The sequence below is a fragment of the Sciurus vulgaris genome (assembly GCF_902686455.1).
Source record: "Sciurus vulgaris genome assembly, chromosome: 2".
In the NCBI taxonomy this organism is placed as follows: domain Eukaryota; kingdom Metazoa; phylum Chordata; class Mammalia; order Rodentia; family Sciuridae; genus Sciurus; species Sciurus vulgaris.
The window spans coordinates 176273821-176297167 of record NC_136462.1 but is presented as its reverse complement, the minus strand read 5'-3'; the positions used below and the strand labels follow the sequence as shown (position 1 = coordinate 176297167).

Here is a 23347-nt window from a genome sequence, read left to right as displayed (position 1 = left end):
GGATGAGATACGTCTAATAAAGCTTGTCATCACTTCTAAGCCTCACGCTCCAGGAAGTTGTTCACCATTTCTTATATAAAAAAAGAAAATCATAAAAGCCAACGATTTGACTTTTGTTCTTATCTCGCCCCTTCTTCCCAAGCTGGTCTTGCACAAGCGTGATGACCTGCCATTGGGTGAGGAGCGTGTCGTAAGTGAACGTTTACAGGCACTACAGGAATGACCTGGTGCCTCGCCCACCTCATTAGAATTCTAATTGGGGTGTGTAGGAGAGGCTTCTATAAATGGTAAGGCAATCCCTAGTGCCCTGTCTCCCCACACCGTCCCTGTCATTCCCAGCGGAGCCCCAGCAGAGGCAGAGGAAGGCGAAACATGAGTGGTGAGTGCGTAGCATCTTCCCCAGCAAGCCCTTGCTGGATGCCCGTGTGAGGCTGGAGCGACCGGCCAGGACAGTTGCCTGCGCTGGGCACTCTGAAGGCTGGATCTCAGTATTTCAGGGTTCTATTCAGAGGTGGCTGCCGGCTCCCTCTAGCACATTCCAGGGGTGGGAAGTAGTTTTGAGTGATGGGCAGGGTGCTCAGTGCAGCTGAAGGTCACGTCCCGTAGAGAGAGGATGAGATTTCCCGTGTTGGTGCTTCTTTCACACACTGTCACCACGGCTGAGGTCAAGCCAGAGAGCACCTGCTTGTTGTGTTTCACAGTGTCGTTTTGCCAGCCGTCAGCAGCAGAGGTAAAGCGAAGCAAGTCTCAGAGCCCTCAGGGGGTGAGAGAGAAGCAGCATGCGAGCTGAGTGGTAAGAAGAGTACTTGGCATCACGGGAATGCTCCTAAGTAAACTACACATCCGGAAGCACCAGCTCCTTGTCAGAGATTTGATGTGCTGAAACCCAGTAGCAGAAGGAGCAGGTGTGCCCCAAGATCCTAGCAGTCCCTACCTGGGAAGGGGAGCAAAAGAGAACAAGAAGCACAGGTCCTTTAGCTCTGTACTTACTGCCGGTTACCATTGAGGATTTGGGCCCTTTGTTAATCAGAGCCCCTGCTAAGCACCTGCTAATTATTGCCTGCCATGGGTGTTCAGCCTAGGACGTTGACAGCAGCGACGAGACGCCAAACCCAAACAAGGCATGAGTCAAACCTGTAAAATACTGTGAATGATGGTTAGGACCACAGGAAGATTTACCGCAGAAATCACTGAGCCAGATGCAAAAGGTGAACGCTGGTTCCTTTAGAAATCCCGAAGACCAGGTCAGGGTTGTTGCAAAAATGTGCCCTCCCCTGTCGTCCATGTTCTCCTGTGAATACGCAGTATGGCCAGGAGAGAGGAGCTCTGAGTCTTTCGGACTTTATCAAAAGGGGATGGTAGCTGTCATGAAGCCCACCTCCCTCCCCCTGGGAGGAAACTGAGCACCCTGAATGGGCAGACCCTTGTCAAAGTCACATAGCCAGTTGGTAGCAGGGTCCAACTATGTTCAAGCCACTGCGGGGTCTTTTTGCTGTGTCCTGTTGCTAGAGCTGAGCTCAGACACAAGTGCAAGTGACGCAGGAAAGCAATCCTGAATGTGGTTTCTTATTTGGTCTCTGGTACCAACTGCTCAGGGTTCCCTATCGCTTCTGAGCCTTCCATCTGCAAAATGAAGAACTTGAAATAGATGAACTCTGAGCACCTTCCAGGACTTAGGAAAGGAAACCACGGACAGAGAGCCAGTAGTCTCAGTATGTGCCCAGCCCCTGGGCCTATGGTGGAGTCACATGGATAATATGCCCATGGAGGTCTAGGCTGCTTGACATGGCTGAGGTGCTGATTCCTGGACACTGAGTTCTTAGAACCCAATCCCAGTTAACCAGAGATGTTGTTCGAAGGCCACAAGAGAATGAGGGCAATGGCTGGTTGGAAAATAATCAATTTTAATAAGAGGAAGGAAGAACAGGTGAATTCATTCAGTGCCTTAAATTTGTCACACATGTAGTCCCCTAGCTGAGTGCTTAGCCACTCAGTCAAGAAGGGGTCCATACTTCATGGATGAATGGATTTACTAATAGGAAAGGGAAAAGGACCATGCAGAGAGGGTCAGGAGTGAACGACAGGCAGTACCTGCCCTTGATGGGCTTTGGTCTTGGTGACACCAGTTCTTGGTAAGTAACATGCAAGGCAAACTGTCATTAGGCTTCATGATAAATGCAGACCAAGTGCTGTGGGGACCAAAATAAGCAGAGATTATTCATCTTGGCTGGAAGTGGAATAAGGAAGGCTCTGGGAAGTCAATGGCACCTGATCGTGGACAGTGAGCTGGACTTGGCCTGGAGTGGTTGGTGGGATTAGGAGCATCTGAGCAGAGAGAAGTAAATAAAGGTGGGTGTGTATGTGGGTGTGACCCAGGGGACTATCAGGACGGCGTGTGTGCTGATTTGAGAGGACTCTGTCCAGCCCCTAACTTAAGGCTCTTGCAGGAATCAGAGGGTGTCTAGTTATTCTGCCTGTCAGTAAAGAAGGTAATCTGGGCCACGGATGGGACGATGGTGGTCCAGGAAGGGCCAGCACTATCCTACAAACAGTGGCCCGCTAGCAGCCCTGGAGTGCACAGGAGTGCAGACTGTGCACCCCGGTGTTGGGCCCAGGGTGGACGGAGAGCACCGTTCCCCTCCCCAAAGCCTGTCACAGGCAGGGCCATTAGGGTACAAACCTAAACTCTAGACCTCTGCTGCAAAAGACCCGGACCTCTGGGGGACTAATGGTTCTGTTCTGCTGGGGCCATGAGCTTTCTCACCAACCGTTTTTCTGAGGCAAATGCATTTTCAAGACACTAGCCTTGGCTTCAGGGATAACCTTCTCTTGGCCCTGCTTCCCCATCTCCCGAGGGTGTGTCACATTCTGGACCTGTGGGTCTGCCACCAAACATTTCCTTGGAGCTGGCACATCCGTGGCGCTTTCTCCCATGAAAGCAGTCAGGCCTTCCTCCTGGGATCCTGCCTATTTCTCTCTGTAAATCTAGGATCTTCCTGGACTTTCCTCACATTCTTGTTTCAGTCACCTGAACTCTGCTGTCTCTGAAAAGCAGATGACCCCTCTGGGCTCCAGTGTCTTGAGACTCCAGCCACCTAAAGTTTGCAGTGAGGACCAGTTACCTCCTCTCTGCCCCAGCCTCATTTGCCTTTGCTTACCTGGACAGCAGCTGCTCCCTGTTCATCAGAGACAGGTCCCACCTGGCATGAGGGCCACCCGCACCTCAGTTTTCATTACCACAAGATTGTATGCAGGGGCAGAGAAACCAAAGGACTAGTCGAGAGGTGCTTTCTGGATTGACTCTGCTCCGTCCCCTATTGGTGGAGTGAGTGGTCTTGGACAAGTTGCTTACCCCATGTGTCTCAGTTTCCTCATCTGTACAACAGGGTTATGGTGATATCCACTTCCTAGGTGCTCCCTCAACACAGCTTGTTAGGACCTGGAACCTTCTTTCATGAGTCTGTTTTCTCCTTGTTTTGGTGTCTTAGGAGATGAAGTCCATTTTCTAATCAAGGGTGATTCCCAGGGGACCCCCTCCATTAGGAACCTCCCTAGCACCTGTCTTCCCATCCCCTCTCCAGCCCCCTTAATGCATTCCGGAGTCCCCAGTCCTGGTGAGCACTTCTTGTCCACCTCAAATGATTTCTCCATGCTGCCTCCACCTGCAGGGCTGTGTGCTGCAGGTGGGACCCTCCTTCTCCCCCCGCAGGGCCCGCATGTCAGGCTGCGTGACGGTGAAGTTAGGAGATTCTTTCCCTACCACTGGGGAGTAGAAAGAGCAAGCAAGGCCCATGGCCTTTGGAAGACAAGCTCCAAAGGAGCCTGCATCCCCTCTCTTAGCTTCTTTTGGGAGAAGAGGACAATGTCACTCCCCTCCCTCTCACAGCAGCTCAGGTGACAGAATATACAGAAGTGTTGATAGTGTAAATGACACAGGGGCCTAAGGTAGCAAGGCTCAGTCCTGGCTGTACCCTTAGAACCACCAGGAGAGCTTTAAAAAATATCAGTGCTGCTTCTAACCCAAAGGTCCCGCGTGCACTGGCCTGGGGTCAGGCACATACCAACACGACACTCTCCAGAGGGCTCATCTGGGCAGCATGGTTGAGAGGTCCTCTCCTGGCCTAAGAGAGTCTAAACTCTATTCAGAGGGGAAGGGGCTAAGGGGCCCCTCCTTCCCCTCTAAGCAGGCTGTGGATGGCCCTTTCTCTCTGGCAGTGTCCAGGGACTGTGCCTAGTTGCAGCCACCAAAATCACCTGGGTTGGCTGCAGGGTGGCAGCTGGGAGTTATCCTTGCTCAGGCAAAATTGACTTCCATCCTTGCTCAGTCAAAATTGACTTCCAGCCCCAACTGAGGTCAGGCTCTGCCTGAGCTTGTGATATTGGAAAAATGACTTCACCTGACTCGACTTTCAAATGGCTCGTCTATAAAATGGGCATAACAACATCAGAGAGTTTTGTGACATTAAAAAATGTAATGCAGGTAAAAAAAAAAAAATGCTTGACGTAGTGTCTGGCTCAGAGGAAGAGTGCAATGGCAGCCCATAAAAAGCTCAAACCCTCTTCTACTCTTGTGTCGTGTTGCCATTATAGGTGCAAAACCAGAGCATCTGTTCTCTCCAATCTCTGGGACCCCAGGGATAGCCGTGGGTATGTCTTAGATCCCAACAATAACCCTACAAGGGAGGATGTTCAGGTCTTAATATCCCTTTGTACATATGAGGAAAGGACGATTCAGAAATGTCCCAAGGCTTCTCTGCCTGTCTAGGCCACAAGTCCAGGGCTCATTTTCTCTGTCCCAGGGAGCCTCACACCAGCTCCTTCTTCTGTCCGCCAACAGAGCCCCAGACTTCCCACTACCTGGGTGCCAGGAAACGGGGCCAACGAAGCTACACGGGGCTTGAAAGCTGAAACAGCAGAGGCTAGAAAGAGAAAGGGAAGGGAGGCTGGAGCCGAGCAGGGACACATGGGTGTCATCAGAGCCAGAGGTGGGGCTGACCAGGAGCTGGAGATGTGCCTGTGGCCCCGGGGGCGGGGAGAGCGGCAGCCGGAATGACTCACAGCCCTTCCGTGACTTGGATCTGAGACCCAGCTTCTGGGCCAAGTTCTGCCTCTACACTTCTCTGTGATCTCAGCAGATCTCTTCTACTTTGGTGGGGCAGACGGAGGGGCTCAGTTTCCTGAACTACAATGTGGAACTATTGTATCACTCTTTTCTCCAAGCGGCCAATTGAAACCCATTAGCAGATTGTGAAATCAGTGTGGTGGATGGTGACCAGCAATTTTTTAAAAATATGAAGTAATAGAGAAAGTATCTGAGTGCATTATGGGTAATAAGCGCTGGCACCGTTTGGGGCAACTTTGTGTCAAGTTGCAGATCTATGTATGGGAATATTATGTCAAAGGCATTTCTTAATGTGGTTTCTACATTTTTTTTAAAAGCTCAAAAGCCACTCAGCTAGATGATTTTTAGAATTTCTATCAGCTCTAACTCTAGAAGTATGTCAGATAAAAATATTTCTCTGTCTTGAGTAGGGTCTGGGCAAGCAGGAAGTCTCACCCCACTAGAGTGGCTGTCATGCCACGTTGGGTCACCTGCCAGCTCCTCTGTGGTGTGATCCTCCCAGGAGCAGAGGTGAAACCTCAGCCACATGGCCAGCAACCAAGGACTCCTCACCTGTGTCTTGCAGCTGATTGTGACCCCCTTCCCCAGGCTGGAGTGCTCTCCCATCACCCCTGCCAAAGACAGATCCCAGAATGCTGGGGCAGGGGATATACCAACAGGTCAATTGATTAAGTTTTTCTGTGAATGACAGTGAGCCTCCAAATAACAGTGACTTACAAAAAAATAAACACGACAACAGTTTCTTTCCTACACAAGAGGTGTGGGCAGTTCTGGGCAGTTAAGGGCACTGTGAAATCTTCACTGGCCCAGCCTCTGGACTGACCTCAACTCTGCCATCTCTAGAGTCTGGCCCTGCCTGGTCTGAGGGGGCCACTCGAGCCCTATCCACCCTCCAGACATCAGGATGGAAGAAGAGGGAGGAAAACCCGCAAAGGACATTTGCCAACAACGTTTCAAAAGAGTTTTGCTCCTCAGGGCAGGTGGCACACACCTATAATCCCAGTGGTTTGGGAGGCTGAGGCAGATCAGAAGTTCAAAGCCAGCCTCAAGTTGGGCATGTTGGCACACATCTTTAATCCCTATGGTTCAGGAGGCTGAGGCAGGAGGATTGCAGATTTGAAGCCAGCCTCAGCAATTTAGTGAGCCTGTAAGCAACCTAGTGAGACCATGTCTCAAAATAAAAAGTAAAAAGGGCTGGGGATGTGGGTCAGTGCTTGAGCACCCCTGGGTTCTACCCTTGGTACCGAGAGAGAGAGAGAGAGAGAGAGAGAAAGCCAGCATCAGCAACTTAGGCCCTAAGCAACTTAGTGAGACCCTGTCTTTAAATAAAAATATTAAAAGGGCTGGGATGTGGCTCAGTGGTTAAGCACCCCTGGATTCAATCCCCGGGACCAGAAAAAAAAAGTCTTCCCTATGAATGTTCATAGCAACACTCTTCATAAGAGCCAAAAAGTAGAATCCACCCAAATGTCCATGAATGGATAAACAAAATATGATATACTCAGAATGGAGGATTATTATTCAGCCATCAGAAGAGAATGAACCACTGATACAACTTATAACCTGGATGAGACTGAACAGCATTATGCTGAGTGAAAGCAGTCAGACCCAAGGACCACACAGTATGTGGCTGATTTATAGGCTCGTCCAGACAGGCAAATCCATAGCAGAAGAAAGCAGATTCGCAGTTGTCAGGGTCGAAAGAAAGGAGGCAATGGGGGTGGGGGTAGACTGCTAACGGACGAGGGGGCTCTTTGGGGACCAGATAGTGCCTAACATTGTGAATGTACTAAAAGCCACTGGATTGTACTTTTAAATGATTAAAATGGTCACTTTTAATGTTGTGTACATTGTAGCACCATTTTAAAAAAGGAGAAAAAAGAAGATTCTCTGGAATCTGTGTTTTAACATAGAACTTTTGCCTACAAGACGTTTTCAAGCCATATTCTCATGACCACCCAGGTGCAATGGAGCCTGCAAAATATGGTGCCTATTGATGTGGGCTATTTTACGACCAGGAAAGGAGCAAATGAGTGTTGGGATAGAATCTGGCGGTGTCCTCCACAGTAGGACTGCTGATGGCTCTGGTAGTCTCAGGGGAAAATGATGGAGAAATCGCCCCAGGTAATCGCAGTAACTCAGGGAGGTGACGCGGAGTAGTGGGCTGAGCCCTGGAATGGGAATCCAGAGCTCCTTTATAGGCTGATCCCCTGCCAGGCCTCCGGCCTCTTTCCTCTTATTTCATTTATTTATGTATTAGGGATGGATGTATTTTGCGGGCTGGGGATCAACCCCAGGGCCTCATGCCTGCAAGGCAAGCGCTCACCACTGTGCTACACCCCCAGTGAGAGTGCACCTCTCTCTGCACCCCCTTCCTCTCCTAGGCTGGTGCAAAAAGCAGCCCGATGCTCAAATGCACTGTCGACTTGGGGAAGGGTGGTGGGGGAAGGGCCCAGGTATCCCACAGGGTCAACAGGTCCTTCATCTGGGGTTAGGAGAGACAATCCTGTGGTTCAGGGGTAGGACAAGGACTGAGAGAGGCAGCCAGTGGGAGGAGAAGGATTTCAGGAACCACACGTGAGCCCCAGTTGCACACCCACTCGGGAGGCCCAGGCAGGCTGCTCCCTCTCCCTTTAATTCTCCTGCTCTGAATATTACCCTTGGGGAACGTGTTTCTTTCCCTCAGGTGCTCAATGTTCCCTGCTTGACAGGATACAAATGCCAGGGGCACGTGATGTGTAGTGAGGGCCCCTCACCACCTAGGGTAGCTTCTGGATTCAAAGTCCTGCACAGGACCCCTCCCAGGAGGAGCGTTGGAGACGCAGTGACATCAGGGTCAGTAAGAACTTCTAGTCTACTCTGAGTACTTCCAGCTACCAAATGTGGGGGGTTTCTTCCCACCCCAAACCATTCTCCATTTCTCAGGGGATACCAACTGGGTGTCCTAAGATGTAACTCAATTCTGACACGTCGGGAGTTAGCACAGACCCTACAGGTGAGGGGCTCAATCCCACAAGACGGCCCCCTCTCCACATGCCAATCACAAGACCAGATTGTCCGCCTGTCATTCTGACAGACCAACTCTCTTTGAAGGATCCCCACCACTCACTCCTCAGATTCGAATATTTGCTAGAACAACTCACAGCTCAGGAAAACAGTGCACAAACAGATTACCAGTTTATTATAAAAGGCTACAACTCAACAACAGCCAGATGGAAGAGACACACAGCACAAGCTATGTCCTCTCCCACCACAACACCTCCAGTACCTCTGGGTGATCGCCAGTGTGGGATCTTGTCAAACCCCATCCTTTGGGGGTTTTATGAAGTCATTGTTACAGAAGTATGATTGATTAAGTGATTTGTCATTGGTGAATAAGTCAGTCTCCAGGCCCTCCCCATCCCTGGAGGTCAGAGGCCTGGGGCTGAAAGTTCCAACCCTCTATTCCTATGGTCAGTTCCCCTGGCCACCAGTCCTCATCCTGAGACTACCCAGAGGCCTCTCACCACCAGTCATCTCATGGGTATGAAAAGAAAACTTGTACTTTCCAGGATCCCAAGAGTGTTAGGAGCTATGTAGCAGAAAAAGGCGGAGACCAAGTATGTATTTCTTATGGTTTGGCACCTGGGTTTAGAATCCCGGTTCTGCCAACTCCTAGGTAGGGGACCTCAAATAAGGTGCTTTGTCTCTCTGAGTCTCGGTTTCCAGTTATAAGATGTCCTCAATGTTGTACAGTGTCCTGTGTACTGTCAATGTCAACAGACACACTGCAGGCTGTGGACAAACAGAGGCCTTCCTTTTCCACCCTCTCCAGCTCAGAGGAGACTGGCACATCCCACCACACCCTCATGGAGAGCAGGGTTCTTGTTGCTGAGGCTTTCTACTTGGTGGAGGAAAGGAGGCCATGGTGACCATGGGCTCTGGAGCCAGACTCCTGTGACTGCACAGGAGAGTCCTCCACGCTGGAGGGGGGTGACCATGACGAAGCCTTCTCCACACCTTGGCTTTCACATCTGTACAACAAAGGATTACGCATGCCCGACTCACAGGGTTAATGGGCTGATGCGTGTAGAGACTTGGAATAATGACAGGCACATAATGCCCAGTAAACTTCAGCTAGCACTCTGATCATCGCCACCACAACCACCCTGGGTCTGACCTAGTGGGTCATGCAAAGTGCACCCCATCTCCTTTCTGCCAGGGTCCCTGGTGGGCGGAATGGCTTTCTGAAGCCGAGGCACCCTGGAGCTCAGTCTTGTCTGGGCCATTCTCCCCATAGGACAAGTCATTGGTCTCTGGGATGAATAAGAGGGGCCTTTGCTACTGACATAGACACAGCAAGGAGAGCATGAGCTTTACCAGAGTAAATGCGGGTGTGGGCCTGCCGGTGGGGGGGAAAAGCAGGTGCCAGCTGGAGACGTAGAGTCCCCCCAGCTCTTACCTTAACCCTGTGCTTGGCGGAGCTTCATCTGAGGACACACTTTCTGTGCCCAAAAAGTTTGTGGTCTGGAAGAGCAAGCTTCACCTGGAGAAGGGTGTGTTTCCTCTACGGTTGGGAAGTAGGCGAAGAATTCAGGAGGGGGACTCAGGTGGCCTGAAACCACGCGTTCCATTGAGCCCTTCTTTTTTCTAAAGTAAGACAAAGAATAAAGCTCTACCAGATCTCCACTGTTTATCTGGGTTAAACAGAGAGCAGTGAGCAATATGGTGGAGACAGAGGTTTAAAAAGTTGGGGACCTGATTGCATGAACCTTTTAGTTCCCCTAAATTTGTGCGAAAAGGCATCCATTCATTGATTCGAAAAATGTTTAATGAATGAATGAGTGGATGTATGAATGAATGAATTTTAAATAGCCTGAGCTAGTGACAAGATCACTTTTTTAAGGGCTGGAGATGTGACTCAGCGGTGGATCACTTACCTAGCATGCACAAGGCCCCAGGTTCAATCCCCAGCACCACAAAAAAATAAGTAAAATAAAACCATCTCTCGAGCCCCTCTCAGCAGCACTGTTTGCTTGACTCATCATCCTAGAGAGGAAGAGAGACCTCCTGCTCCATTTCCACAGCTCCTCCAGCAGGACCCCCTGAATCTTCTGCCTGGCCCCCTGCTTGCTCTCGTCTCCCTTCCTCCCGTCTCGGTGCAGGACCTCTATTCCAGCCTAGTAACCCAGCTCACTCCCTAGGCCTGTGGGCCTCTCTCCCCATCCTCTGGAATACAGACTGCTCTACTGACACCTGACAAAATTATCTCCTTTCAAGATTCAGCATTGTCTTCCTCCTTTTTAATTTAAATTTATTTTTAAAGGATAAATAAGGACTACACATATTTATGGGATACAGATGATGTTTCAATGCAGCAGACATTGGGTAATGTGTAAATCAGGCTAAATATGTCTGTCTCACCAAACGTTTACCATTTCAGGGTTCTTCTTGTTAAGAACTTCTCAGTGGGCTGGGGATATAGCTCAGTTGGTAGAGTGCTTGCCTTGCAAGCACAAGGCCCTGGGTTCAATCCCCAGCATGACAAAACAAAAAACAAAAAACAAAAAACAACAACTTCTCAGTGCTCTCTAATTATAGCTTAGTATTCCCTTCCCTTTTTTCTCCCCAATGAGACCAACTTTTTAATATTCCACATATGAATGAGACCCTATGGTACTTGTCTTTTGGTACCTGGTTTCCATCGACTCACAAATGATGTCTAGTTCTACCCTGTTGTCAAAGGGCACGATTTCATCCTTTTCTGTGGGTGAATAGTATTCCATTTTGTGGATGTACCACAGGTTTTTTACCCACTCATCATTTGATGGACATTTAGGTTGATTCCCTTTCTCAGCCTTTGTGCTGAGTGTGGCAATAAACATCACCATGCATGTTTATTCTCTTCAACATTCTGATTTCGTTTCCTTTGAATATTTACCCCAAAGTGGGATTGCTGGATCATAGTGTAGTTCTAATTTTAATTTTGGAGGACCTTCCATTCTGTCTTCTGTGCTGGCTGAAGTAGTGTACATTCACACCAGCCGTATGTAAGGCTTCCCTCTTCTCCATCTCCTGGCCAGCACTTGCCTTTTGTCTTTTTGATGATAGCTCTTCTTTCTGGAGTGAGGTGTGGTTTCATTGTGGTTGTGATTTGCATCTTTCTGAGGGTTAGTGACGCTGGGCTTTTTTTTCATATAACTTATTAGCTATTTATATGTCTTCTTTTAAGATCCAGCATTTTCACCAGGCACAGTGGGCAGGAGGTTCACAAGTTTAAGGCCAGCCTCAGCTACTTAGCCCTAAACAGTTTAGTGAGATCCTGTCTCAAAATGGAAGATTTAAAAAGAGCTGGGAATACAGTCCTGTGATCAAGTGCCCCTGGATTCAACTCCTATTCCCTACCACCCGGCCTGCCCCCCCCCCCAAAAAAAAAAAAAAACTTCAGCATTTTCAATGAAACTTTTTCTGATCCCTGTAACTGGAAGTGATTCTCTCCTGCCTGCATCTCTTATGCATCTTCCATATGGGAAGGGGACTGGATTCTCCCCACTCCATCATCTTTTACCACTTATGCTTGCCTTACCCACTACAGATGCTCTTTAAAAGTTAAAACTACATCTCACACGTTTTTCCACTCCCAACATGGGATCTAACAGTGTCCTACAAATAATAGGTGCATTTTATATGTCTAACAGATGGATGCCCCACATTCACCTTTCTTGATGGGCCAAATTTTGAGTTTTAGTTATGAAGGGTGTTTTATGATGTTAGTTTTTTCCTTTGTTTGTTCACTTGTTTTTTCCTTCATTTATGTATTCAGTTACCCTCCCACAGTCAAATAATGTGCTGGGCATCAGGATTTAAAGACCAAAAAGGCACACTCTGATGGCAAGAGAGACACAGATTAAGAATTCTATCCGGTCCTGGGGTGTGCGTCACGTTCCCACCAGAGTTGTGGCCCCGTCATGAAGACAGAGAGCACTTTGGGTTGCAGAGTAATGAGCGACATAACATCTCACACATCACTCAAGGGAATGAACTGCTCGACAGGTTTCCAGGAGCCAAATGCCTGATATATCACAGTGACTCTCATAAGCCCTATGCAGTTTGGCTCTGTCACTTCCACAGTCACATGAGAAGGACTGGAGGGGGGTATATTTTGAGATGTGTGTCTTCAGGGTCTCATCCAGGGATTTCACTGGTCTTTGATCCAGTCCTCTATGTAGCTGGGTGAGTATTTGTAAGTTTCCTCTGGGCCTGGAACTTCCCAATCCCTCGGCCTAGAAATGTTGCTCAGGGTCATGGCTAGCAGCACTAGAAGCTCAGGCCGCCTCCCAGTAAATGTCTGTCAGACATTAAAGAAAAGGTCGTTGGTGTCTGGGGAGATGCAAGGACACAAGAAAACAAGCCACGCCCATAGAATAGAGAGAAGCTTCCTCCTCCCCAATTCTGTTGGAGCCTCATCCACAAAGCATTGAGAGACACTAAAACAGAACAGAGGTGCTCTGGCAACACAGGTCCTCTGGATGATTAGCAAGGGTCCCTTAGTGTTTGGCCTATTCCTTGAGGTCTGAGTGACAGGCCACTAGGTGCAGGTGAAAGACCCTCTCCTTGCAGTTGTCTACAAGATCAGGGCCTTTCTATGATCTGGGATCATGTGAGTTTGGATATCTGAGTCTGGAAAGGTCCAACTGGAATACACTGTAAGATTTTTGCTATGCAGGATCAAAGTCTTTTAGTTTTAATGTGATTCCTTCCAGAAGTTTGGCTCCACTCTGACTAGCCTCACCCCGTGGCATCGTCTGCTCTTTCCCCACTCCACCGCCCCTGCCTCCCAAGACCTCAGATTCTCCTTCTCTATCTCACAGCTCTGGAAATCCAGAACATCAACTGGCAGATGTCTGCTAACAGGGGCGCACATCATACAGAAAAGTTCTCCAGCCAAGATCTCATCTTGCGGAGAGGCCAGCCCTTCGAGGTCTCAATATCCTGCAACCGAAGTCTTGGCTCTGATGAACGTCTAGATTTCACAGTCTCCACAGGTACCTACTCACTTCCCTCACCATATCCACAGACACCGAGTAGATTTTGGGTCTGCCCATCCCAAGGAGAATGGCCACCATATTGGGATCAATGGGCTTTGGACTGTGACCCAGCTCTGCCATCAGTTCAGTGTGACCTTGGGCAAGTGACTGCCCATCTCTGAGTCTAAGAGTTATCATCCTCAGATTGAGAGGGATGTGACTGGCATAGTCTCCCAAGTTACTTCCAGCACTATCATATGGAATTCCATGGGATGAATGCCCCCCAAGGGACCTTGCAGTTGTACTGGAACCTGATCTGTCTCCATGGTCTGAGCCGCAGTCTTTAGTTTCTCTCAGCTTCTGTCTTCTTTGACAGGACCCTCCCCGTCAGAGTCAGCCAGGACGAAGGCTACTTTTCCAGTCTCCAGTGGGAGCAGTAGAGGGGGCTGGAATGCCCAGCTCAAGGCCAGCAATGGCAATGCTCTGACCATCGCCATCTCCAGTCCCGTCAATGCACCCATAGGGTGGTACACCATGAACATTCAGATCTCCTCCCAGAGCGGTGTCTCCTCCAAGAAGCTTGGAATGTTCATACTGCTCTTTAACCCCTGGATGCAAGGTAAGCCTCCAATCACCCGCCAGCCCTGACCTAAGCCATGCCTATGGAAAGGAGATGGGGGAATGTCCTTCATAAGCTCAAGTTTCACTGGGGCAAGTTTGTGGGCTATGGAAAGAACAGAGAAGCTAGAGGTCAGAAGCTCTGCCACTTAACCAGCTTTGGGAGTCTGAGCAGTCAACTCTATCTCTCTGATCCTTAAATCCTTCCCCATTAAGTGAACATACTGCTATTTCCTCTGGGGATCACATGAATTTTTATACACTTCAGAGCATGGTTAATTATAAGGGGCAATGACTCAGTATAGTTCTGAAGCTTGGCGATAGCTTTCTGCCTGAAGGAGGAAGCGTGTTATCCCTGGGGTCTCATTTTCAGACCCTCAGGTCAGCCCAGCTTCTCTTTCCAGCCCCGAGTTCCCACAAAGAGAGTGGGAGGCATTAGAGCCCAAGACTTTATTCCCTAGGTGCAGGTTGGGGAAGGAGGGCTGATTTCTTGGATCCTCTGTGGAATTCTAGTCCCTGATATCTGCTTTCTTTGTCAAATAGGGGATGATGTCTTTATGAGTAACCAAGCTGAGAGACAAGAGTATGTTGAGGAAGATTCCGGCATCATCTATGTAGGAAGCACAAATCGAATTAGCATGGTTGGCTGGAATTTTGGACAGGTAAAAGGGTCCTAAGGAGACTAAGGGTAATGTCCCAATTAAGAAAGCTCAGTGGCTTGCCTCACAGATCATCCCTGCATCTGTCCCATTTGCCTGCCCTTATTCATTCATTCAGAAGATATTTATTGACCATCTACTATGCTCCAGACCCTGAGCTGCTCACTAAGGACACAGGAAATGGAGAAGGTCTCCTGCTTAAAGGAGTCACAAGCTAGTGGGCACGACAGACACACGTAACTCAGTTAGTGCACAGAAGTATCACTGGTGCCTCGATACACAGATAAGCATAAGGCCCCAGAGAGACCATCGGGATAGTAACATAACTTCTATTATTACTCATTCAATGTTAAAATGTGATGAAACATCCTTACTGAGTGCCCTACCCTTTTACAGCTGCGGTCTCTTTGTCCTGTGTTACCTTACTCTACCTCTGAGTTCAGAGAGTTCCTAGGTTTGCCCATTTTAGAAAACGTTTAGGAATGCCCTTCCACTTTTCCTCCCCAACCCCCCAGAAGATAAATAAAGGCATTAGAATGAGGCAGAGCCAGGGTGCCTGGGTACCTAAGAGGGGTACACAGGTACCTGCCCTGCCCACCCCAGGCTCCATTCTGTAGTCAACCAGAATAAATCTTTTCTATGTTGGTTTTCTGTGTCAAATTTCATTAGAAGGAAGAAAAGAAAAAAAAAAATAATAAGGGTAAGGGCACAGAGTTGCACCTAGGGATGGGAAGGAAGCTATTTTGGGTGGCCTGGTTTGAGAAGGAGCTTTTCATCAGGAACCTGAAGTGGGTAAGGGAATCTGATAGATATCTTGGAGAAGAGCCTTCTAGGCAGAAAGACAAGCAAAAGCAAGAATCTAAGGCCAGAGGAACTAGTGTGAAGCAATTATTTAACATAAGCCTAATTTTGTGACAATGGCTTCAGATGCATTTTGAGTGACATTTTTTCTCCTTATTACTGGTTTCCCAGGAGTCTAAATAATATACTCCAGATCATAGTCATAGCTAAAAGGAAACTTTGAGAAGAGCTTGCCCTGATGGCTCTTTATATAGATAGAGAAGTCGGCAGCTGTTCCTCAGGGGCTCTCAATTCAATGGACGGTCCCATCTAGATCCTGTGGTCTCACCATTGAGGTTCCTGTTCCCATAATTAGCCAGTACCACTTGTCATTTCTTGCATGGTAATATATCGTCCCATTCTGAATAGTTTGAAGAAGACATTCTGAGAATCGGCCTCTCCATCTTGGATAAGAGTCTGAACTTCCGCCGTGACCCTACTACTGATGTGGCCCGCAGAAACGACCCTAAATACGTTGGCCGGGTGCTGAGTGCCATGGTGAGTAACAGGACAAAGATAATTACTGGTTGTTACTGTACACTGAGCACCAACGCTGAGTTTGGCACATGCCCTCTACGTATGCCGTCTAATAGTTCACCAAACACAGTTGACGGCTACGACCACCCCCGTTTTGCCAAGGTAGAAAATGAAAATCCTGAAATCAAAGTCCTACTTGAGGCACGTTGAGTGAGGGGCAGGCAGAGACAGGTCTGGCTGGCTTCAAGGCCCTTCCCACTGTACAGTGAGGCCTTTCTCAGACGAGGCATTACCTGCAGCTAAGGAACCTGCCTGGATTCAGATACCTGTCCACATCATAGACAAATTATTAAAATAATAATAATAATAATAAGCCCAGTGCAGTGGCACACACCTGTAATCCCAGGAGCTCAGGAGGCTAAGGCAGGAAGATCCCAAGTTTAAAGCCAGTCTCAGCAACTTAGCAAGGCACCAAGCAAGCAACTTAATGAAACCTTGTCTCTAAATAAAAATATTAAAAAGGGCTGAGGATGTGGCTTATTGGTTAAGCATCCCCAGTTTCCCAGTTTCAATTCCTAGTACAAAAAAAAATTTAAATATATAAATACGTAAATTTTATGCAGTTTGATCAAACTGGAGAAGCAGCCATACTGTTGCTCCTCTGGTCCTACCAAAGTGGTTACAATTCATAGAAACCAAAGCCATGTGATGTACCTGTGTAGATTTAGCTAGTCTATGCTAGCTAGAGCACAGGCAGGTTCTGCTTCCTTGCGTTCTCAGCATCAGGAAGTTTGGGTGCTGTCTGTTTCAAATGTGACTTCTCCTTTGGGCATCTTCCAGGGATGGGACAGGAGGCAGGCAGGATGCCAAGCCAGGATCTACTCCATTGTGGGGCCTCTGAGTAGGGAGGCACATCACGTCCGCTAGTGAGCCCGAGGCTTTAACCTCCTTTGCTGTCATCCAGCTCCTCCACAGCAGAAAGCACTAGACTGTCGGGACACCCATTCATTATCTAGATGGGGAAAGAAGCTCCAGGAGCTAATGTGTCTTGCTCGCAGTGCATAAACTGTGAGTCAAACCACAAGGTCTCGAGCTGCCCACCCGGCCCTCTTTCTAGTCACTTCGACCTCAGCCTGAGAGACCTGCCGCACACATGCATGCGCACACAGCTAAATACTGGAGGAATCTGTGGCTCTGCACTCAGTGTGCAGAGCATGCCTCTGTTTAAAAAAAATGACCAGTGTCACGATGAATCCCATTATTATGTATAACCATAATGCACCAACAACAACAACAAAAATTTTGAGTGACCAGAGGATCAACCAGCTTAAAAGTTACAAGTTAAAAAGCTAAAAAGTCAAAGCAAGTTCTTTCATTTTAACTTTCTTCAGCTGAACAATTACCCAGAAGTATCTCAAACTGCTTTTTATTTTGGTTCATGAGGTAGGCCTGACTTGGTCTCTTTACTTTTGAGATGGATCATCTCCAAACTAACAAACTAGTTACTTGGATAGAAATTCTGACAACCTTCCAGCTGCAGGATAAATATGTGAGGTTGATCAGTGAGAGCTTTTTGAGAGTTGAGTCTGAAACCAGTTCTTGCAGGAAAGACCTGGAATAGGCCCGGAGAACTTGGGGGCCCTGGGATTGGTGAGGGCCTAAGCGGCCAGGAAATGGTACAGAGTGGAAGTGAGATTGGGGCTGAATCTTGAAAATCAAGTGGCCTGGAAGAGGGGCATTAAACTGAGCCAGAGGTCAAGTCTAGCTGGAATTCAGGACCATTCAGGGAGCTGAGCTCCCGCACCAGGAGAGAGAGGGTGCGGCCAGCTGGCCCTACAGCTGCTGACTCACTAAGCCAAGGGCCAAACCTCTTTATCTCAGAGCCAATTTCCTCGGCTGCACCTCCCTGATGCTCCCTCCAGACCTCCCTGTTGGGCTGGGCCAGGAGCTAATTATGGTCTGTGCCAGGGCTTTGAACACTCAGCTTTCAACCAGAGATGACCCTGCTGATTACCACACTGGTGGCTGCAGCTCCTGTGACAGAGGAGAGGGAGAAAGGCTGCACATCCTCCCTCTCCGAGGAGGCCTCCCTTGCCTGGTCCTCCGATTATAGGCCAGGCCCTCCTGGAAGGGGTGCAAAGCTCAGCCCTGGTCTGAGGGCCAGGAAATGTTGGGCCCAGCCTGTCCTGGGACAGCATCTGCCTGTTTCCAGAATATTCATTCCCATAGGCCTTGCCACTAGGGATGTTCCAAAGAGAGGGAGTGGAACCCACAGGCTAGGCAAGCCTTGGGGGTCCTGGTCCTGCCTCTCATTGTAGAGTAGGGGTTAATGACAGTTCTAGACTCAAAACTTCACTACTGGAAGCTTGCTCAGAGAGCATTTGCTTCTCACTTTTTCTGTACTGGAAGGTGAAGACATAAGACCCAGGGAGGTGAGTGACTTGCCCAGGATCCCCAAGCTGACCAGTCGCAAAGCCGTGCTCATAGCCTAGGTTTCTCCTCTCTGTCTGTTTTAATTATGTGTGTGTGTGTGTGTGTGTGCATGCATGTGTGTGCACTGTGGGTCAACCCCGGCCTTCATGCATGCTAGGTAAGCCCTCTACCTCTGAGCTACATCCCCAGCCCTCTCTTAACTTTTCATTATGGAAAAGTTCAGACTTACACAAAAGGAACCATAATAAGTTCCTATGTACCCATCACCAGGTTCAGCAATTGTCCACCCACTCAAGACTGGTCTCATATCACATCTGACCCCCTCCTCCACAGATCATTTGATAAATCCCAGACAGGACATCGTTGACATCATTCCACCCATAAGTATTTCCACAGTATCTCTAGAAGACAGTAGACCTGAGGTCCTTAGTCAGTGCTCTCTTCTTTTCCTTTTTTTTTTTTTTTTGTTTTTTTGTTTTTTGTTTTTGGGGTGCTGGACTAGAACCCAGGGCCTGTGCATGCGAGGCACGCAACCTGTCACTGAACTACACCCCCACCTCCTGTGCTCCTCTTATTCTGCAATATGATTGTGTTCCTTATACCAGAACCATGCCTTCAGTCAGATGAATGAATGAAAAAATGGACAAATGAATGAATGAAAAGCAACATTCCATTTTTATTCTTTCTAAGACGTTAGATGTTTATGTTTTAAAATGATCGTTGCAGAACCCTACTAAACCAAAAGAATTTCAAGTCATGGACCCCTGACAGACAGCAGTGATAGCTCGGGAGTTCTTTCTTGCCAGAAGTCCTCTGCAAGCTGCATTTCTGGCCCTGCCTTGCCACTGACAGGCTGTGGAGTCTCTGATTTTCCATGTCAGCTGCAGCACAGGATTGACGTAGGGATCAAGGGCAATCCAGCGTGGTCCATTAAGCAAAGCACCTCCGAACCCATAAACCACTCAATACTCTTAAGGGATTATTGTTACAATTATCATCATTTCAAGATGAAAGACGGAACATTGTCTCAAGGGTCCCTGGTTTTCTTCCTCATCCCCCCACCTTGTCCTCTGAATTCTGCAAGTCACTCTCATAGGAAAAGACTGGTGCTGATTCATTTGTGGGAATTTTCTGCCCAGATCAATGGCAACGATGACAACGGCGTGATTGCTGGGAATTGGAGCGGCAGTTACACAGGTGGCCGGGACCCACGGAACTGGAATGGCAGCGTGGAGATCCTCAAGGAGTGGAAAAAGTCTGGCTTCAGGCCGGTCCGATTTGGCCAGTGCTGGGTGTTTGCAGGGGCCCTCAACACAGGTACCTTGAGTATGACGTGCCTTTGCTGGGTCAGTGGGCAGCGATGGGGTGTGCCAGGGTACCCCCCAACACAAGCCAAGTCCTCATGCCAGCCCTGACTTGCAGTGCTGCGATCCTTGGGGATTCCCTCCCGGGTGATCACCAACTTCAACTCGGCTCATGACACAGACCGAAACCTCAGCGTGGATGTGTACTACGACCCCATGGGAAACCCCCTGGACAAAGGTAGTGATAGTGTATGGTGAGTATCTGACCTGCCACAGCACCACAAGCACCAAGTTTTAGTAGCTTCTTGCCCCACCTTCCCCTGGGACCCAGTTGCACCCTGGAGTTGGAGGAAAACAACCTGCCAGTACAGGTTTAAGACAGAAATGCTGCCAATGCAGACTGCATACCCAACAGGACCCCAAGCCCCTCTTCTCGGGGCTCTGCAAGATCTGAGGTCTGCTCCATTGTGCTGCCCTCAGATGAAGGGCCGGATGCCAATGACGGAGGTGAGCGTGAACTCTATGAACCTGCCCTGAGTTTACAAGCTCCATTAGACTCGATACTACTTTAGAAGGTAAAGTTGATGCTATTGATTTGCCAGCAGGAAACATAAATCTATCTTATTTCAGGTAACCCATATGACGGAAGGGTTTTCTTAAAGAGAGTAAGGAAACTGACACATTACTTAACATTTATATACATGTTACATATCTTGGTTGACAGATTGAAAAGTTTATAAGTTCATTTTGAATTTCAGATGAAAATACGAAATTTTGTGTTTAGATTCATAATCATAATTCTGCCATGTACACACATATGTATACACATCTATTTATATAACAGATGCCCACATAAAATGTATAGGCATATATCTATAAATATAAAAAGCAGTATATGTACACAAAGATATGTATTATTACAACTATTTAAGATTATACTATGTGCCAAGTTATTACCAGATGGTATTGAAAACGTTGTCTATACCTATATATACACAGATATTTATGTGTCTCTTTAAAAAGACTCACACTTATATGTCAATCATCTATCATTTTAATGAATTTGAAAGGAAACACACACATAATTGCTCACAAGCATATACATGCCTGGGTAACCTAATGGCAGATGCTGCCTTATTTCCAGATGTTAGACTTTAAGGTGGTCTATATATATATTCCCAGGATGCGAAGGTCAAACTTTTCTGAAATGTAACTGATGGAATAAAGCAAAAGGACAAGTAGAAACTAGTGGGAAAGGCCATTAACACAGACAGACATCAACCTTGTGCCAACCACTGGACTAGCATTAGCATTCTCTCCCCTCGGTGGGAAAGTGAGGTTTATGTCATTCATCTGTTGTCACGTGGATTCCAAGGTTTCGTGCGAGAGAGAAAGCTTATTTTAGGATTTTCTTTCTCCATCAGTGCACACGATTTTCTTTTTGATGGCATGACTACTGTGGCAAGGTTGTGGTTTTTTTTTTTTTTTTTCTGATCTCCCATATATGAGTATCATTCCTTCTCCCTGGCTTTTTCTTTTGTCACTGTGTCTGAAATCCCATTGTAGGCAGTTCTGATCATCCGGGCAATGCCTTCCTAGCCTTAGCTTCCTCTATAATAGGAGATGGTCGGTGGAACAAGATGCCTGATCTTCTGGGGGAAGGTTCCCTGTTTGTAACCTTTCCGCGGAGATCCTGTACACTAGGAGCTGCAGGGAGACCAGAATGTCTAAGACTGGGTCTCTCTGTGCAAAGCATTTATGGCACTATTAGGAGACAGGGGTGGGAAGCCCTTACTAGAGGTGACTTAGCAACCAGCATGGTGTGTGACGAGCCAGGTGAGTGATTCAGACAGTAAGCACTGTGGGAACCTGGAAAGGGAATCTTCAAGGGAGGTTTCCGGAAAGCGGAAAGGGGGAGCTTTTAAGCTGAATTTGGAATTAGAACTTTTGATTATCCCACATCAGCTTAATAATTCATTCAAATATAATCCCTTTGGGGACAAGTAGAGGTTGATGAAGACATACCTGGGTGGCTCACTGTCATTTCTGTTGGGAGGGCTCCAGGTCTAGGAGCCCCAAGTGTTCCGGAGGGTCCGGTCACCCCTTCCTTTCCCACCTCCACTTCTGATCCCTTCTCAGCAGAGGAGCTGATGGCCACGCCCCACCACACCCCCTGCCAGCTGTGGGTGGGGCAGTAGCCCTGGACGGTATGAAGACAGGGAGTCCTGAGCCCTTATTCCTCTCCTCCTACCGGCTTGCTCTGGTGGTTTGTGCAAACCACCTCATCTTTCTGGCCCCAAGTTTCTCCCGTCAGTGAAGTCAACTGTCATTTAAGTCTTTTGCAAACTTGACTGGTTTTACTCTCTGCAGCCAGACTGCCCCACTTTTGCTAGGAGGGCTACCCCTCCCAAGGGAGTTTGCTACTCTTTGTACATTAAATCCACCCAGGAGAGAGCTGAAGCGCGAGTCATTTTCTGCCTGGAGTGTAATTACTAACCTATTATTATAAGACCAGCCTGGGTTTGGACAGAAAACCTTTGGTCTGAATCTTTGTAAGCTGTAAATGTTGGAAGCTTTAGAACTTTACCCAGAAACAGAACGTGAGGGTCAGTGAGGCTAAGCATCAGAAAATGCTTAGTAATGATAACAGCAGCAGCTAATGGCTTGCTGAGCCGCGGCTGTGTGCCAGGAACGGTTCTAAGTGCTTACATTTATCTTCACAAATGACGAGGAGCGCCTGTTATTGTCAGCCCCATCTTACAGTTGAGGAAACTGAGGCACCAAGGTTGAAGAATTTACCCAACGGCACATATCCAGAAGGTGGTGGAGATGAGATTTAAACTCAGGCAGATTTGTAAACTATACAGCACCAGAGAATCAGGCATAGTGACACGTGATTATAATCGCAGCAGCCTGGGAGACGAAGACAGGAAGGTTGCAAGGTTGAGGCCAGTCTCAACAACTTAGCAAGACCCTAAGCAACTTAGCAAAACCCTGTCTCAAAATTTGAAATTAGGAAAAAAAAAAAAAAAAAAAAGCTCTTTAAAAGTGCTGGGCATGTAGCTCAGCGGTTTAAGTGCCCTTGAGTTCAATCTCTACTACCAAAAAAAAAAAAAAAAACCACCAGAGATGACAGAGTGTTGTTACTATTCGTGATTGACGTTTGAGAACTCTGACAGCTCTTACCTTGAGATTTTTCCAAAAGAATTGGCTGGACACCAGTAAGAGCTCTGGTTAGGTTGGTGCTACCCAACCCATTCCAGAGGAGAAACTGGTTTTTTGGATTCACTTCAAGCAGCAAAAGCTACTTCTTTGCAAGACTAAATATGTCCCAGAGTCTCCATGAAGAAAAATGACTCGCCCACAGTCACTTTGTGAATTAGTGACCAAGCTAGGGGTAGAACCCAAGTGTCTTTAAACAGGACTCTACCAAGTCAAAGAACATTAGGACTGGAAGGGACCTGAGAGAGGACCTGCTCATTTTAAAGAGGAGAAAACAAAGGCACAGAGAGAAGTATGGTCAGCCCTGTGTCCCTGTTACTTCCACAGATTCAACCAACTGTGGGTGGAAAATATAGTTATACCTGTGACAATTGCATCTGTACTGACTGAATACATACATTTGTTGTCATTACTCCCTAAACAACTAGTATAACAACTATTTGCATAGCATTTACATTGTATTAGGTATTATAAGTCATCTAGGGATGATTTAAAGCATACGGAGGATGTGTGTAGGTTTTATGCAGACACTACACCATTTTACATATGGGATTTGAGGTTGCACATTTTGGTATCTGCAGGGGGTTCTTTTCCACATCTCAGTCCCCCTCCCCAACCCCATAAAAGGAAAGGCTAGATCAGTAATCCTCTGTGATTTCTTCCAGG

General features: G+C 47.8%; 1 protein-coding gene and 1 long non-coding RNA gene across 3 annotated transcripts in view; one reads left to right on the top strand and one right to left on the bottom strand.

Moving 5' to 3' along the window:
- LOC306648572 overlaps positions 1 to 23347 on the bottom strand; it is a 66805-nt gene that overhangs the window by 34029 nt on the left and 9429 nt on the right. The gene's annotated exons all lie outside the window — the stretch shown is intronic.
- Positions 306 to 23347, top strand: part of TGM3 (transglutaminase 3) — a 42859-nt gene continuing 19817 nt past the window's right edge. Inside the window, exons 1-7 of the mRNA XM_079118730.1 lie at positions 306 to 379; positions 12973 to 13146; positions 13505 to 13747; positions 14290 to 14408; positions 15615 to 15743; positions 19295 to 19472; positions 19578 to 19713. Of these exons, the coding sequence (XP_078974856.1) occupies positions 373 to 379; positions 12973 to 13146; positions 13505 to 13747; positions 14290 to 14408; positions 15615 to 15743; positions 19295 to 19472; positions 19578 to 19713 (986 nt within the window). The 5' untranslated portion in view covers positions 306 to 372. The remainder of the gene's footprint in view (positions 380 to 12972; positions 13147 to 13504; positions 13748 to 14289; positions 14409 to 15614; positions 15744 to 19294; positions 19473 to 19577; positions 19714 to 23347) is intronic.